At 36.0% G+C, this 17,949-nt stretch overlaps 3 protein-coding genes across 3 annotated transcripts; 2 read left to right on the forward strand and 1 right to left on the reverse strand.

Annotated features, from left to right (window-relative positions):
- Nucleotides 1-2,705: 2,705 nt before the first annotated feature.
- On the forward strand, nucleotides 2,706-4,547 carry LOC111454860 (GDSL esterase/lipase At2g04570-like). The gene is made up of 3 exons (XM_023096331.1): nucleotides 2,706-3,344; nucleotides 3,503-3,992; nucleotides 4,071-4,547. Exons 1-3 carry the CDS (start codon nucleotides 2,970-2,972, stop codon nucleotides 4,262-4,264), a joined length of 1,059 nt encoding a protein of 352 aa, XP_022952099.1. The 5' UTR covers nucleotides 2,706-2,969; the 3' UTR covers nucleotides 4,265-4,547.
- Nucleotides 4,548-5,898: 1,351 nt separating this feature from the next.
- Nucleotides 5,899-7,186, reverse strand: LOC111455566 (ethylene-responsive transcription factor 3-like). The gene has a single exon (XM_023097278.1). It carries the CDS (start codon nucleotides 6,879-6,881, stop codon nucleotides 6,240-6,242), a length of 642 nt encoding a protein of 213 aa, XP_022953046.1. The 5' UTR covers nucleotides 6,882-7,186; the 3' UTR covers nucleotides 5,899-6,239.
- A 2,012-nt stretch (nucleotides 7,187-9,198) lies between these two features.
- LOC111454846 (protein argonaute 16-like) lies at nucleotides 9,199-16,132 on the forward strand. The gene is given in 24 exon segments (XM_023096319.1): nucleotides 9,199-9,449; nucleotides 10,086-10,328; nucleotides 10,432-10,637; nucleotides 10,717-10,938; nucleotides 11,051-11,187; nucleotides 11,283-11,380; nucleotides 11,479-11,576; nucleotides 11,672-11,837; nucleotides 11,935-12,051; nucleotides 12,129-12,236; nucleotides 12,337-12,399; nucleotides 12,487-12,547; nucleotides 12,550-12,599; nucleotides 12,740-12,905; nucleotides 13,121-13,233; nucleotides 13,331-13,468; nucleotides 13,554-13,684; nucleotides 13,942-14,007; nucleotides 14,104-14,167; nucleotides 14,861-14,972; nucleotides 15,042-15,115; nucleotides 15,280-15,374; nucleotides 15,472-15,503; nucleotides 15,609-16,132. Coding segments are annotated over 23 exon segments (2,715 nt in total). The 5' UTR covers nucleotides 9,199-9,449; nucleotides 10,086-10,106; the 3' UTR covers nucleotides 15,785-16,132.
- Nucleotides 16,133-17,949: the final 1,817 nt, after the last annotated feature.

Raw genomic sequence — 17,949 nt, forward strand, 5'->3', positions numbered from 1 at the left:
GTCGTCGTCGTCATCCTCGCCGTAGTTCACGGAGGTGATGCGGCCGATGTGGTTGCAGTGGTCCCCTCTGTCGGAGTAGCCCCCCGGACAGAATGGTTCGACGGCGTGGCCGATGGCGTGGATGCCGAAGTGGTGGGGATCGGCGTGGGCGAGTTTGATGAATAGTAAGGAAATGAAGATGGCGAGGAGGCACATAAATGACAGCCCTTTCGAAATTCCCATCATCATTTTTTCCCCCGTTTTTGGTGTTGAATGGGTTTTAAGATGGGGATTTCAAGTAGGAGATGAGATTTATAAACACTTGGTTCTTTTATTTTTTCTTCTAATTTCTCTTATTTCATTGATTTGCTATTATGGGTGTGTTTAAGAAGTGGTCTTTAGGCTTAAAATTCGACCCATTTACTCTCATTTTTAGGTAGAGTTTGTTTTTTAGGCAACTCCTTCCTAGATTATTGGAGGAACTAGAATGGAGATTTGAGTGGGGGTGGTCGGGCTGAGGCCGGAGACAAAAACAACTCCCTTCCTGCTCTATGAATCGGAGATTTGAGTGAGTATCGGAGCTTTGAGTGGGACGAGGCTGAGCTCTATGGGTCGGAGATCTGAGTGGAGATAGGATGAGAATGGGGATGAATCTCATCCCAACCCCATTTAGCTAATGGCTAGTCCTCTTTTAAATTTGAGTGGAGATAGGATGAGGACGGGGATGAATCTCATTCCAACCCCATTTAGCTAATGGCTAGAAATCTCTTCCAAATTTGAGTGGAGATAGGATGAGGACGAGGACGAGAAATATAATCGAAATATAATCTCGTCCCAACCCCATTTAACTAATGGGGAGAAATCTCTTTCAGCTCTATAGGTCGGAGATTTGAGTGGAGCTAGGTTGAGGACGAACAAGAAATATAATCTCGTCCCGACCACCGTTAGCTCCTATTCTTAGTTTAAATTCAAAATTAATATAAAGTTAGTATTTGTTTTAATTTTGCAAGAAGATTTGTTGGACCAACCCCATCGAAATGTTCATTAAATTCCCACCAAAATGCATAGCTCTCTCTCTTATAGATCTCCTTATTCTTCTTCTCAATCTTCACACTGGCAGCCAAAGTTGGAGCTCTAACCTTCCACCCCTTATTGTCGTTGGAGACTCGTTTGTGGACTCTAAGCCCTATGCACGTGACTTCCCCGCCCGACGACCCACCGGAAGGTTATCTCATGGCCAAGCTCCGCCTAACTTCATACCTGATTTCGCCTCCACTCCGACATCGTCGTAAGTTCTACTCACAATGCACTACATATTCTTTTCGACTCAAATCATAACTTTAGAATTGTTATAAATTTAAAAAATAGTATAAAATTTTAGGAAAATATTTGAAGCTAATTTGCATTTAATTGAGTTTTTAAAAATATTCCAAAAAATTGAATAATAATAGAACACTCATTAAATTAAATGGCCGTAAATTGTAGGCCAATAATAAAAGCTACGATCCCTCCAAAAAGGCCCCCTGTCCTAAACGTTGGGGAATATCCAGGCCCAATGGCCCCTACGGGATATTCCCCAAGGCCCATTTACTAGTTTTATTTATTAATAAATTAATAAAAATGTATTTTAATCTTATTTTAAAAAATATTTATGTATACGTAAATACAGATAATTTTTTTTATATATAAAATATAAATGAATATATAGTATAGTATGTGGTATAAAGAGGGCGTAATAAAGGAAGCCCATCTCCACCTCCTTTTCTGTTCACATCCGACACTCATGATATTGTCGTTTTCATGGGCGGTTCCAATCCAACCACATCAATAAATTAACCCCCCACATTTCCTCTTTTGTTCATTACGACGTGTCGTCTGAGGCTGAGGTAGTTGGGAAGGAGAGTTAAAATGTGCCTACTTCATTAAATCATCATTTTCCTACAATTTTATTTTTTATTTTTTATTTTTTGGTGATCTCTCTTTATCAGTTTTAATTTCAACACTTTAAAAAAAATGTTTTAATTTAATTACACGTTGCAATTAATGCCACGAGCCAACTAATTGACCATACAAATTTAGGTAACAAAATAATTGTTTTTGTCGAAAAAAACAATGTTTGTAGCATTGTAATGGTATCAGAGCTAAACACCGGACGATGTGCCAGCCCTTCTCGCTGTGTGCCTGCAAGGACGTTGGGCCCCGAAGGGGGTGGATTGTGATGTCCCACATTGGTTGGGGAGGAAAACAAACCACCATTTATAAGGGTGTGGAAATTCCCCTAGCAACCCGAAAGGGAAAGCCCAAAGAGGACAATATTTGTTAGCAGTGGATCTGGATCGTTACAAATGCTCGGTGTACATAAGAACGTCGATATGACTATAAGCTTATTCAACTACATCAACAAGTTTGAATCGATGAATCTTATGATTTAAAGTTAATAATGACTCACCCATCTTGGTACAATAATAAAAAGATTTTGTCCTTAAAATTCGAGATTGTTGTCTTTTTGGTTTTGGTCGGAGATTTGAAAAAGGACACTTGATTTAAGTTTTCTAACGATGTCATAGAGGCCCTAAGCATCACCGGATAAAACTTCTGAAATGGTTATCCTCCAATGTTAACGATCATCGTTTTAATAGTCTTGTCCAATATCAATCTAAATATTCAACTTCTTAAAACACAAACAAACCTACTCGATACTAAACCGAATTAAAATTTTGTTTGAAAACCCTAATTTATAAGCTAAACATACAGTGTAACTCGAGGAACCGAACCGAGCCGTGGTTAGGTTGAGTATGGTTTCCATTTAATGTTTGTTAGCAAAAAATTAAAACTTCCCCCAACAACTTCTCCACACTTAATAGTTTGAGTTCAATCTCTCATTTATTTCCCCTCCAAACCCAACAACAATATTTATTCACCCCATAGCTCTCCTCTTCTCTTTCAACAACACCCTGCTTTTTGATCCACCAAGAATCACAACCGAAGTTATGCCTCACATGGCTTTCTTATGTCTTCTTCTTATTGTCTCCCTCCTCCTTTCGTCTCCGAGGACGATAACCGAAGCAAAGGTTTCGGCGATCATCGTCTTCGGTGACTCCTCGGTTGATGCTGGAAATAACAACTTCATTCCCACCATTGCAAGAAGTAACTTCTTGCCGTATGGTCGGGATTTTGTTGGTGGGAAGGCAACCGGAAGATTTTCCAATGGGAGAATTCCGACCGACTTCATTTCTGAGGCTTTCGGGCTGAAGCCGACGGTGCCCGCTTACTTGGATCCTGCTTATAACATCTCGGATTTTGCCTCTGGTGTCACTTTTGCTTCGGCTGGAACTGGCTATGACAATGCCACTTCTGACGTTTTGGTAATTTTGGACTCGAAATATTTTTGTTCTTCTTAAATATTGCTATGTAACACCGATCTAACATGACGTGACAATGATTGAGATATTTGTCTGAATTAAATCTGAAAAGACAATACTTAGACATGTCAACCGAAAGATTAACGATACATCGTATGCAGTCTGTGATACCATTATGGAAGCAACTTGAGTACTACAAGGAGTATCAAGCAAAGCTGATAGCATATCAAGGCTCAGCCACAGCAAACGAAACAATAAAAGAAGCTCTATATGTGATGAGCTTAGGAACCAATGATTTCTTGGAGAATTACTACACAATGCCAGGCCGTTCATCCCAATACAACATTCAACAGTACCAGGACTTTCTCATCGGAATCGCGGGTGGGTTTATTGAGAAGCTCCACGGCCTCGGCGCTCGGAAAATCTCCCTCGGCGGGCTACCGCCGATGGGGTGCTTGCCGTTGGAGAGAACAAGAAACGTTTTTGGAAGCAATGACTGTATGGAGAGTTACAACAATCTGGCTGTGGATTTCAACAAGAAACTCGAGGCTTTGACTGTGAAACTCAACAAGGACCTTCCCGACATCGAGTTGGTGTTTTCGAACCCGTATGACGTTCTCTTGCAAGCGATCAAAAAGCCCTCTCTTTACGGTAATAAACTTAAATTGATAGGTTACGAGCAAAAAATGGTTTGTTCTTAAATTATCAAATTTTCTTTCTTCATGATAGGTTTTGATGTGACATCGACAGCATGCTGTGCAACGGGGATATTTGAGATGGGCTATGCTTGCAATCGGAACAGCTTATTCACTTGCACAGATGCAAACAAGTACATATTTTGGGACTCATTTCATCCAACTCAAAAAACCAACCAAATCGTCTCTGGGTATGTGGTCAAGAGCGTACTTTCACAGTTTCTTTAATTACCTTGTTTATCAAATTTAAAATTTTGGAGGTTTTGAAACTTGTTCACACAAAAGGATGAATTTGTTCAAACGGTAGAAACTTTTCTTTTGAAAAGTTGTATTTGATCCATAAAGTTTTATGAAACTTTTCAAGATATGTTGTCTATCGTTTAACAAAATAATTCTATTGTTTGAATAAGTTTTCAAAACATTTTGTTATTCTCATGACCACCCCTCTAGCATAGTATGAACTTTCCCTTCTAGCATACTTCTATGTATCAAATAGAATAAGCTTGTACTATATGTTATATATTAGTATAAAGTTAAATATATATAATATTGAGTATAACTCAACTCATTTATATTAGTATTCTTAATTAAAAAGTTTAAATGGAATAGGATACACTAAAATAAATATTTTAAAAACTAAATGATAATATATAGAACACCACCACTGAGGAAAGAGGGTTTTTAAAAAATGTATAAAAATTATTTAAAATTAAAGACACATTTTTCGCACACAATTTTGTTCAATCTGCTCTATAATTAAAATACATTTATTGATATTAAATTACTATAAAAGAGACAATTAATCGAAACTAGCAAATAGCAATACAAGAAAGTTGACAAGTTGGTCTTGTATCTCAAATGAAGAAATATATGTCAATTATGATTAAAATGTTTAAACCTACCTAATATTCTATTTTAATTACAGACCAACCAACCTAATTAAAAGAGACAAAATAATAATAATAATAATAATAAATAAATTAAATCATATTTTCTTTGGCTAAAAAGGATAATGATATTAAGAGATAATAACTTCTTCCCCTAGATGCTTCCTTTATAAAAGGCAATATGATCCAATTTGAATTTTGAATTTCAGAAGCGGAAGTATATTAATTATTACAAGAAAAAGTGATCATGGAAACGATTCTATAATAGTCAAATAAATTTCTAAGCATAATCATGAATCCATCTAGACTTTAGACTTTGGTCATGAAGGACCATAATCCTTCCAAAACAGAATTGATAAGATGAGGAATTAAGAAGCAATTTTGAGAATGGGAAGAAATTAAAATCTAAACGCTCAAAAAACAGTCAACATGGAATAATTTTCCAACCCAAATTCAAAAGGTGAACAAAAACACGATAAGCTAAAGTACCATATTCTCCTGCTTTTTGGGCGGCTTTAGCTCTGAGCAACCCCATCTGTAGAACAGATTGAATTGGACTCAAAATCCACTAAACCAGCTTGCTTCTGAATTCTGATATACTTTTTTCAAGAAATCTGAAAAGTTGTGAGTATTTGAATCCAGTTCCATCAGTGGTAGCATGCCTAATATGGCATATGATTTATGGTGAAGATTGAATATGAAATGATGAACTAATGCAGCTAACATTTGCAGAAAAATGAAAAAAGTTGACTACGAATATCATAATTATGTGTACGAGAAGCAATAACCCCATGGAGAAAAATCAGGTGAGAGAGAAAGATGAGGGAACTACAGAAATGTCATAGAACAAGAGAATCCAAGGGGGTTTGGTTTGAGAGAAACTTGATTTCTGTAAAATTCCCAAATAGAGATGAACATGAATCCTAATGCTAATACTGTGAAGACTGAATCACGCTATTGTTTCCTTTGAATTGATTGAACATGGTGAAGTGAGATGCACTTTCAGAACAAGATGAATGGGATTGGAGAGATTAACGTGCAGAACCCTTGCAATATCCATGGATTTCTTCCCTTTTCTTTAACAACAAAGAGATACAGCCAAGATTCAGAGGTCTTGGGTTGGTAAAATTCAGCTGCTAATCTACACCATGAACTACGAAATTAACAAGTAGAGAAGCAAATTTTCTCATTCAATAAGCATGTTGAGACAGTTTCCATTTAAGTTCTGCTCAATCGATAGGAAAATTAGATAGATAACGGAAGGGCGTGGGAGAAGAATGAACCATTTGGTATTGTAATCGAGAAGCAGAATATTATCAAAAGCACAGGGCAGTAGCATGAAGATCATCACCGGATAAATCGACGTCGTGCAGCGGCGGCAGTGGAGGAGGTAGATTCAGATCGAACGGCAAAACTCTGCGAATTGACGACGTGTGAGCATATTCCTCACTATCATCAACAACCGAGGACGACGAATCACAGTCGCTATGGCAATCGTCGGGCGAGACCAGCGGCAGGGACTGCCGGCAGATTTTCGGAACCAATGGAGCTGGAATCGAAACCCGCGGCCCGCTAAAAGACTCCACGGTGGAGCTCAGGCTACTCGATGTAGGTCTATTGACTGGAATGTCACTAATCTTGCAGAGTCCTGCGGAATCATGAAACTCCTGCGAGAACGGAATTTTCTGATGAACAGAGATAGTAGATGGATGCAACGGGAAGTTCGTTTTCGCCTTCGGTCCCCGGAGAGAGAGAGCAGCCTCATCGTAAGCTCTAGCAGCATCCTCCGCCGTATCGAAGGTGCCAAGCCAAACTCGAGTCTTCTTCCAGGGATCTCTAATCTCGGCGGCGTATCGTCCCCATGGACGCTTCCGGACGCCTCTGAATCGCACTTCTTTATCAGGTTCTTGGACCGTCTCTGCCGCCATCAACGGATCCATATCTCTACCTCGCCGCATGGATGAATAATGAAGAGGACGGAATGTTTAGGTAAAAAGGAAACCAAATCAAGAGGATGTTGCAAGAGGTTTTCGAAGATAGGAGACAAAATGCAGAGGAGTCTTCGCAGGTTCTTGATTATTTAAGCTACCACCTCCACTGAAAGAACTGTTACCGCCGCTGCCGGCGCTCCATCTCTGTGAGAGAGATCTCTTGCTCTTTCCTCTAACGGTTTCCCGATTCAGTCTTCCTTCTTCTTCTTCCTCCTCCTCTCTCTGCTCTGCGAGATTCGCTTGGGTCCGTTTTCTTGCTTTGGTTTATTATTATTATTATCATTTATTTTGGATAAGAGCTACACGAAGTAATCCCGGAAAGTACCAGAATGCCCTCCATCGTTCCCTTTCCCCCCTCTTATCCGATCATAGCTATGCAGTTTTAATGCGCACTTTAACTATCGATATTCATTTTAAATAGTAATTAAAAAATATATATATATATATATTAAATAATAATAATAAGTAGAAACTGAATTTAATCATACATTATATTATTAAAATTAATAGAATTAAAAAAATTGTACGTATTCAATTCAAAACCGTAAAAGTTGAGTGAGGTTAGATTTTATTTTTTCTGTTTAGATTAAGTTAAATTTTTTAAAATCTAAGAATTTAGTTCGGGTTGACCTCTTTTTTTGTCAAATCAAAATACGGTTACAATACAATTTACCTGACTCTAGTTTTTTAACTATTGAGAATATCTAGCGTTTATAACTGATTTTAAGGATGAATTTCATACGTAAATTGTTTGATATTTAAATTTTATGAGAATATTATTAATATTAAATCTGATTAGTGATTAAATTTTGAATAACCAATAATAATTTAAGAGTCATTAATATTATAAGTTCAATAATTATGTTTAATATGGTTTGATCCTCCTTCGACCTTGAAAGTATACTGATTATACATGTCGAATATTAACGTATCAAATTATTAAAGTTGATTTCTTTTTTATTTTAATTTATGCACGTTACCTTCCAACTTTCAATTATAATTATCTTTTTTAAAATTAGTCGAATTATATGAAAATATTTTATTCAATTTCCACGTTTTATTATGATTTTTAAAAAATAATATTAAAAAATGATAAATATAGCGAAAAAGTATTTATAAACAACTTTAGCTAATTATTTTTTATATTTTAGTGTAATATAGTATTTACCTAAACCATTAATTTCTATTAATTATCTATAAAAAAAATATTTAGTTTTGTATGTGTATTATTGTGAATTATTTTTTTAATAAATATAGTTCAATTATTATCTAATAATTTATTGAATATGACTTAATAACTATTGAAGGTTGGGCTTATAAATAAAACAATAAATGATAAACTTGACTATTAATTATAATATTAGATAATAGCAATTTAATTTGTTTATTTAGGAAATAATGTGTAGAAAATACTTTTTTTTTTCTATGGTGGGGTTTGCTGTATCATGTTTTGCCTTTAATGATGAGATTAGTTGTATCATATGATTATTGTTTTAATTATATTCTTACTCTTTGAATTATATCAATTTTAAATTTTATTAAAATATATATATATATATATTATATCAATTTAAAAGTTTAACGGGATTTTATTTGAAAACCAACCCTTTTATTAATTTTGTATTTAAGTAAGTCATATATAGACGGTTCTCAAAGATAGTACCAATAAATGGTTTAAATTAATTTACGTGTAACCATGGTAGAATTTTGTTCGTTTTACTTTTGAAAATTACTTTTAAAAAGTTAATAATTTAAATTAATTCAATTATTAGCCTATAGTTTTGATTTTCAATATATATATTTTTATCTGTTGCTAATGGGGCCACGTGCTCGCTAGTGGGCTGACACCTAAACAAGTGGTTAGGAAGGTGCCCTCCAATGGCCAGTTGACACGTCACTAAAATAAAGCCTAAACCAAGCCTTCCAAGTGGGCAGCACTTACCTTTTGTGCCCCCTCCCACCCTTGAATTTCGAAAAAATAAACATTTTATTTATTTATTTATTTCATCAAATAATAATAATTATCTCTTACTTTACCACAATTAAGAAATAAGTGTAGAGATGAATTGTTCAATAGGACTATCTAAATTGTATAATTAAATTGAAAATCACGAGTATATAAATAAAATATATTTTTATGGATATAATTTTTTCATAGGTATGGTGTGGGCTTTCAACCTGGGCTTATGTGGGCCGTAGGCCCAATTGACTTGAGTATATATGGACCTTTCTACTCGATTTAATCAATAATTTAATTGTGGCAGTAACGTATTCCTCCTCCATCGCACAGCGTTGGAGAAAATATAAAATCGAAAAAGGCTATTTAAGTGTTTCCTTCCAAAATAAAGACTGTTTTCCTTTCCCTCGCGCGCGCTTCGTCTACCTTGAAGCCACTACAGGCAGTACAGAAGAACAACCATTATGCTCTTCTTCTTCCCCAAAATTCTCCCCTCAAAACCCTAAACGGAGCTCCGCTTTCTTGAGGTTTCTGTTCTTCATTTATAATTTTTGCTTCCTCTGTCTTCTCTGTTACTGGTATGGCATTCTTCCTTTTCATTTTTTTTTTGTTTGACTTTGCTTTGACGCTTTTCTTTTGTCGTTGGTCTTTGTATTTGGCGGTTCCGATCGAGTTGAGAATTTTCAGCTGTTGTTTCACTGTGTGTTTTGCTGCATTGTTTCCGAATGCGACGGATGTTTCCTTCATTTTCATGCAATACAGGATTACGGTTTTTCTTCTTCTTCTTTTGGTTTGGTCATTCCTTGGCTTGTGGAGTTACAGTAGATTGTTTTGCGTTCCTAGATTCTTCTTGTCTATGATGTTTAGCTGCATAGTTCTATTGTTTTTCAACTGGACTTACGAGCTGTTGGATCATGTGCATGATATCCCTTGCTGGTTGAGTGTTTTGGATTATTTATGGTTATTTTGTTGTTGTATCAACTGATGAAGCTCGATTATTAGCGATGCCAAGTTCCATTTCGTTGAAACGCACTAAAATTTGTTCGGCTTGTAATGTTATAGACTGTTTTTGTTTTTAGCTCCTGTTTATTTCTATTGACTTGTTTCAGACACATTGAGACGTTATAACGTTGTCAAGTTCTTAAAACTTGTATGTTTAGTGTAGGGCATTATGTTCTCTACAAGTTGTTAACCCTGTGCGTTCGCTGCTCCAGGTTTTCTGGTTGGTTTAAAAGATGATTAACATTACTAACATCCAAGGGAAAAGAAGCGAAGCTTCTCCTTTGCCCCTGACGCCACCTGTACCTCCTGATACAAAGCCAGAAAAAACAATGCCTCCTACGTATACGATCATGAGTAGACGTGGTGTAGGAAGCAAAGGGAGACGCATTCCTTTGCTTACTAACCACTTCGGTGTATCTGTTAATGCTCCAGATTTAATTTTCTATCAATACAGTGTATGTATTTTTTTAACAGAGTTATTTGTTGGTACCTGCCTTTTATTTGCTGCCACTCCGCTTGGGCTTCATATTTATATTTATTATTGCTTTTGGTTTAAAGGTTTCAATTTGCTATGAGGATAACAGGCCTGTTGAAGGGAAGGAAATTGGGCGGAAACTGATGGATAAACTCTATCAAACTTATTCTACTGAACTTGCTAATAAAAGGTTTGCGTATGATGGAGAAAAATGTCTTTACTGCGTGGGTCCTCTGCCACAAAACAAGCTTGAGTTCACTGTGGTGCTAGAGGGATCATATGCAAAACTGTATGTCCATGTATCATTTCATATTCCAACCAAATACTTATGTTCTTTCATTTATAACTTACAGTTACTTCTGTTACAGAGAAACTGGTAGATCTGGGGGCAGTGGGAGTCCGAATGGGATTGGAAAGAGGTCAAAGTGTAGTTTTCAGTCGAAGACTTTTAAGGTTGAGCTAAGCTTTGCTACAAAAATTCCAATGAAATCCATTTTTACTGCCCTCAAGGGAGAAGAGGTGGATAATGGCCACAGTCAGGATGCATTGAGAGTGCTTGACATTATCCTGAGGCAGCAAGCAGCAAACCAGTAACTGGGTCATACTGTGTTCTAAGCTAGCTCATACATTCGTACATGCATGTACACACGTATATTTCTGTCTTTCAACTAATATCTTCACAAAGTCCCGTTGATAATGTAGGGGATGTCTTTTGGTAAGGCAGTCATTCTTTCATGATGACTCAAGGAACTTTGCTGATGTTGGAGGAGGGGTAACAGGAGTACGAGGATTTCATTCTAGCTTCCGGTTGGCTCAGGATGGATTATCTTTGAATATGGGTAATACTTTTATGTATTATTTTTTTATTGATATAAGATTTTACATGTTATATGCCACTCATTATCAATATAAAATCCTTTATATCATTTTACAGATGTTTCTACCACAATGATCCTGAAGCCTGGACCAGTGATTGACTTCCTAATAGCCAATCAGAATGTACGGGAACCACGTTATATTGATTGGGTGAAGGTACAGAACTGACAAGTACCTTATTCAGTTTTCGACTTGGGTGCTGCACTTCTTTTCTCTCTTACATCCCTTTCATTCTTGTTTGTGCTAATGTACAGGCAAAAAGAATGTTAAAGAATTTGAGGGTCAAGGCTAGCCATCGGAACATGGAATCTAAAATCATTGGTTTAAGTGAAAAACCTTGTAACCAACAATTGTATGTCATTGTTGCACGAAACAATTTGGAAGGGAAATTTCTGCTACCTTTTGTTCTTGAAAGATTCTGACCTTCCATCTCTACTTTTGTCCTAGTTTTTCCATGAAACTGAAGAATAATGGCAGTGCTGATGGGCAGATGGTTGATGTTACTGTTTATGAATATTTTGTCAGACATTGTGGCATTGAATTGACATATTCTGCTTATTTGCCATGTCTAGATGTTGGGAAACCTAAACGGCCAGCTTAGTTGCCTTTAGAGGTTTGAACAAATTGTTATGTTTAAAATTAATAATTGATTTTTCATGTTGATTTTATTTTGAAGACTTTTAACTTTCTTTCTTTTGGGGGAGTTCTAGTTGTGCTCACTTGTTTCACTTCAACGCTACACAAAAGCTTTGTCTTTAATGCAAAGGGCATCTTTGGTAGAAAAATCAAGGCAGAAGCCTCAAGAAAAAATAAAAGTTCTCACTGATGTAAGTTTTTCTCAAACCTGAAATCGTATAATTTTAATTGTTAATAAGCATTGATTTACGAAGATTTTATCTGGCAGGCTTTGAAAAATTATCAATATGATGAGGATCCAGTGCTAGCTCAGTGTGGGCTGAAAATAGATAGACAACCCACACAGGTTGAGGGTCGTGTACTTGAATCACCAAAGGTAGATTTACCTATGCTTTGGTGGATTAGAGAGATTTTCTGAGTCATACTTATTTCAACAATCTTTTGTTCTGCCTTAATGACTACAATTTTGATTTCAGTTGGAAGTTGGTAAAAGTGATGATTGTATTCCACGTAATGGACGGTGGAACTTTAATAACAAGGTAAGCCTAAACTACATGCAGTTCTGTAGGAGGAAATGTTATATATTAGAACATATGCATGATGTATCATTTTTTTTCCTTTTGCAGACACTTCTGAATCCCACTCGCATTGACCGTTGGATTGTGGTCAATTTCTCAGCACGCTGTGATTAAGCTACATATCACGTGAACTGATAAATTGTGGAGGAAATAAAGGCATTGTAGGTTTTATAGACCATGCACTATGTTGCATAATTTTTTTCTATTTCTCTTCCACATGCATATGCTGCATACTTTGACCATATAATTCTTTCTACTGTAGTTTCTGTCTAATTGGACTCTATTACATGCATATTTGCAGCATATTGAAAGACCAATTACCTTGATCGAGGAAGACCAGCATTCTAGAAGGGCCAGCCCTGTTGACAGGGTTGAGAATATGTTTGAACAGACGGTGGGAAAGGTGTCAGATGCACCATCTTTTATTCTTTGTGTTCTTCCAGAAAAGAAAAATTCGAATATTTATGGTCTGAATTTTCCCGCCCCTTCTTGTGCATTATTTTCTTCACATTCTGATCATTCATGCATATTGTTTTATCTTCTTTTACATTTAAAAAGGTACCTGGAAGAAGCGTCCATGTGACTTTGGCACCGTTAACTCTGCATTTTTGCCCTCATTTCATTCTTTTAATTGGGCTGTTCTCAAGTAATTCATTCTTTCTCTTCCTTTACATTGTGAAAGGACCTTGGAAGAAGAAGTGCCTATGCGACTTTGGGATTGTTACACAGTGCATTTCCCCAACTAAAATTAATGATCAGTACATAACTAATGTACTTCTTAAGATTAATTATAAGGTAAAAGTTCAAAAAAAAAAAACTTTTGAGCAGTTTTGATTTAGTCGATGATTTTGTGTTAGGTTCCTTTTGCTAATGCATTTTGCTTTCCTTTTAGCTGGGAGGTATAAACTCATTGCTGGCTATTGAGCATGCACCTTGTGTTCCGTTAATAAAAGATACTCCAACGTTGATCTTGGGAATGGATGTGTCTCATGGGTCTCCTGGACGATCAGACGTTCCATCAATTGCTGCAGTAACTATACCTTTTGTTTCTTGTCGTGTGATATTAACTTATTTGGCAAGATGCTTGATGGTTGGTTTTACTTTTGGGATTGTAGGTTGTTGGATCCAGATCCTGGCCTTTGATATCAAGGTATAGAGCAGCTGTACGGACCCAGTCGCCTAAGGTGGAAATGATTGATGCTCTATATAAGCCTCTGGAGGATGGCAATGATGATGGTATCATTAGGTATTTTTCATCTACAACAATTGTTCACCTGGAAGACATTTTTTTTTTTTTGAATTTGTTGCATTTGCACCATACTATATTTACACAATCTAAAAATATTTTAGAATTCTAACTCATAAATCTCAGAATGATGTCCTGAATTTGTTGGTTAAATTTATCGTACTTTTAAGTCATGAGTTTGTGTAATATCCATCATATAAGTTCGAGGAATAGTGGTAAATATTTTACTCATTAAATGCTCGTCTCCTGTAATGCAGGGAATTGCTTTTAGATTTCTATAGAACTAGCAACGGCCGCAAGCCAACTCAGATCATTGTCTTTAGGTAGGACTGAGGTGGTTAAATAGTTTGTTTATAGTCACATGTCCATCCACTTCGTTCCTTTGACTCCCATCCTTGAGATTTTGATTTTATTCTCAGGGACGGAGTTAGTGAATCCCAATTTAATCAAGTTTTGAACATTGAGTTGGATCAAATAGTCAAGGTACTTTATGCCTATAATAATATTCCTTAATCACTCTGAACTTACCCTGTCTACTGTATTCATAAACTAATCAAGTTTTGGCCATCTTTCCTTTTGTTTTTGGATCTGATCATATGCTTGTTGGTTGATGGAGAAAAATTTGCTGCAGTTTTTTAAAATGATCACTGCTTCATTTGGTGATCTAAACTTTTACAAAGTGCGTTAAAAGCTTCCAAGAACATCGATGGAATTTTAGTCATTATATGGCATTGGCAAACTTAAATTTTAACCATGGCCATTGTCACAATTTAGTGCAACTTATTTTAGTTTGAATTAGTTATGGAATATATGATATTCGTAATCTTCCAGAATATATTAGTTAGGAAATATATTTTAGATATCGTAATCAGTTGAATTTGAATAGTAGTATATTTTATTTTATTATCAGGATTTAGTTAGTTTATATTTTCTTGGTAGATATTATTTAGTATCTTGTATCCTATTTAAAGGTCGTGAATATCAATGAAGATAGAACATTCGATCCCAATTCTTTTTCTCATTCTTAAATCTGTATTCTTTCGTTGAGTAATAATATTTTCATATCTATGCACACTTTTGAGTGGTAGATATTGCGTCAGCCATTTAATGAATTTGGTTGCCCTCTGATCAGCTGTCAATTTAATACCAGATACTGAGATGTTCATTTTACTGCAGGCTTACCAACATCTTGGAGAGGTCAATGTTCCAAAGTTCACGGTTATTGTAGGGCAAAAAAATCACCACACAAAATTTTTTCAACCTGGTGCCCCTGAAAATGTTCCACCTGGTCTGTTACTATTATTGGTTTTTTATTTGTTCATTTAGACTCCCGTTTATTGATACTCTCTCTTTGTAGGAACGGTTGTTGATACAAAAGTTGTACATCCAAAAAATTACGACTTCTACATGTGTGCTCATGCGGGAATGATTGTAAGTCTTTTAGTAATATGTAATTCTAATATGTTGGCATTGGAATATTTCGATAAACTCTATTCATTTTATGGTTTGTACTTTATGAGTGAAGGCATTTAGCTAGTAGCTAAGCTAAGTTCTGCTGTTTTATTCTCTAATTTTGATTCTTCTATTAATAACAGGGCACGTCAAGGCCGGCACACTACCATGTCCTGCTCGATGAAATAGGTTTTTCTCCTGACGATCTTCAAAATCTTATTCATTCACTATCATATGTGTAAGTATACAATTCCTCTAAATTTACCAGCTCTTCATAAGATTTCCTACTGCAAGTCATTATTAGTGCGTTTTACGGATCTTGATATGTTCTTCAGGTATCAAAGGAGTACGACTGCACTTTCAATTGGTAATTTAGTTATGCGTGATTTATTCTTTGAAAAATCTTTTCACAACATAATCTTTAATTCCTTTTCCCGATCCAACTGTTATCTCATTTCCTTTCATTTTTCAGCTGCGCCAATATGTTATGCGCATCTTGCCGCGTCACAGATGAGCCAGTTTATTAACTTTGAGGAGCTGTCTGAAACCTCTTCTGAACGAGGAACCATTACTTCATCGGGGAGTCTTTCAATTCCAGAACTTCCACGGTTGCACAAAGATGTTAATGGTTCTATGTTTTTCTGCTGAGGCAGCATCTTTTCTTACATCAGGTATATATGGCTTAATTTTTAATAGCTTAGGATATTTTGTGTAGATACGGCGGGAACATAGGATCAACATATATATCAAACCAACTTAGAAGGTGGTAGGACAATGAGATAAGATATAGGTCAGTAGAGAAAAGTACATAGCAGCAACCTACCAAACTTAAATTAGTGCCAAGTGCTTTTCTTATTCTGGATTATTACCTTTGTTTTGATTATAATATACGTTTAACTGTTATTCCCGGGAGGCCCATTTTGAATTGAACCCACTGTATTACTGAAGATGATGAGTTTACAACTGTCATCAATCCTAATTCTACCTCTTTGCCAAGCATTTTTCTGGAAACATGCACGAGCTAATCCTTTCATACCCCATTAGATGTATACCTTTTTTATTTCATTAAACAAATTCAGCTATGCAGATTTTTTGGTTCTTTTTTTGTAATAGCGAGTCTGAGTCTGCCAGACTCGGCAGATATTGTCCTGTTTGGACTTTTCCTCTCAGGCTTTCCTTCAAAGTTTTTAAAATGCATTACTAGGGAGAGATTTCCTAACTTTTATAAAATAATACTTTGTTCTCCTCTCCAACCAATGTGGGATCTCTAAATCCACCCCCCTTCGGGGCCCAGCATCCTCGCTGACACTTGTTCCCTTTTCCAATCAATGTGGGACCGTCCAATCCACCCTCTTTCGGGGCCCAACGTCCTTGCTGGCACACCGCCTCTTGTCCACCCCCCTTCGGGGCTCAACCTCCTTGCTGGCACATTGATCAGTGTCTGGCTATGATACCATTTGTACCGGTCCAATCCCACTGCTAGCATATATTGTCCTCTTTGGGCTTTCTCTTTCGGGCTTCCCCTTAAGGTTTTTAAAACTCGTTAGCTAGGGAGAGGTTTTTAGACCCTTGTAAAGAATACTTCGTTCTCCTCCCCAATGGATGTGGGATGTCACGTTTATTTATTTAAATGTAACAAGTTATTTGTGATGCAACAGTTTCTGTTGGGCAGTTTGTTGCAGCCTAAACAATAACCAGTTTCTGTTGGGAAGTGTGAATTGTTGGTTTCTTGACTAACATTAGCCACCAATATAATTTTCCTCTATCATTAAGGCATCCATGTGCATGTCGACATCTGCTTCTATGTAACGTTACATAGAAGCTTGTTGATGGTAAGTTTTTATTTGCCACGATTTCGATGTAAAAGTATACGAAATGCTATTTGTAATTTGGGAGAGATAAGGAAAAATAAAGGAAAAAAATGTGCAGCCGTGGCGCTAGCCACAAGCTCCCTTGCTTGCTTGAGGGTTTTGTATGAATTTCAACTTGAAGTTGAAATTACCTTGTGGAATTATAATTATGCATTTATAAGGTGAATGATCTATGATTTTTATTGGTTTCTTTGGTTTCTTAGGATTAGGGCATGGCCTTTCTAATATTGTGCAAGATAGTATTAAATCTAATTGGCCTTGGATTTATTTGAGCCTAGACTCACCTTCATATTGGACTTTTTTTTTGTTCTTTTCTTATCTATTTCCTCGGGTTCAACGTTACCCAAAGTATCATGCATAATTTTTTCTGTAGATGAGCTATTATTACCTTCTTCCTCCAATTCAAATTGAGTAGAGCTGGTTGAGTTATGTTTACTTTTCCATCACTCAAGTTCTTTTACCTTCTTTGTCTATTATTATTACATCATCATCATTTCTATTCTTATTTATGCTTAAATGTCTTTGTTGCATTGCATTGTTCTTATGGTATTATCAGGTATATTTATGGTTATAGTGTCATGAAAAGTAGCCTTGATCAAACCTTGAATTTGGTTCTAACGAAGTGAAGGAAGGTAATTAAATTGAACAAGAAGAGCTGATTCTGAACTTTCTTCAACAAAATATCTTAAAACAACTCCTTTTTTGACTTCTTAGTTGTTGACCATTTTGCAATTTCTAAATGGTACTAAAGTCAAATTTTGTTAGGATTTGACAATTCTCAAGAACATTATCCATTTGTTTATCGGAATCCCACTGACTTTGTGAGATCCTAAAGCTTATTACCCCAAAAATAATCCAAGTCTAATTTCGAACTTCAAACTTACCGGCTGTTTTTTTTTTTTTTTTTTTTTTTTTTTTTTTTTTTTTTTTTTTTTTTTTTTT

The sequence above is a fragment of the Cucurbita moschata genome, unplaced genomic scaffold, assembly GCF_002738365.1.
Source record: "Cucurbita moschata cultivar Rifu unplaced genomic scaffold, Cmos_1.0 Cmo_Scf00017, whole genome shotgun sequence".
Lineage (NCBI taxonomy): Eukaryota > Viridiplantae > Streptophyta > Magnoliopsida > Cucurbitales > Cucurbitaceae > Cucurbita > Cucurbita moschata.

Bases quoted from the DNA above. Each gene is read 5' to 3' on its own strand.
- LOC111454860 (XM_023096331.1), top strand. From the start codon at position 2,970: ATGCCTCACATGGCTTTCTTATGTCTTCTTCTTATTGTCTCCCTCCTC. The intron at 3,345-3,502 runs GTAATTTTGGAC...CATCGTATGCAG, and splicing joins ATGCCACTTCTGACGTTTTG to TCTGTGATACCATTATGGAA. The intron at 3,993-4,070 runs GTAATAAACTTA...TCTTCATGATAG, and splicing joins CAAAAAGCCCTCTCTTTACG to GTTTTGATGTGACATCGACA.
- LOC111455566 (XM_023097278.1), bottom strand. From the start codon at position 6,881: ATGCGGCGAGGTAGAGATATGGATCCGTTGATGGCGGCAGAGACGGTC.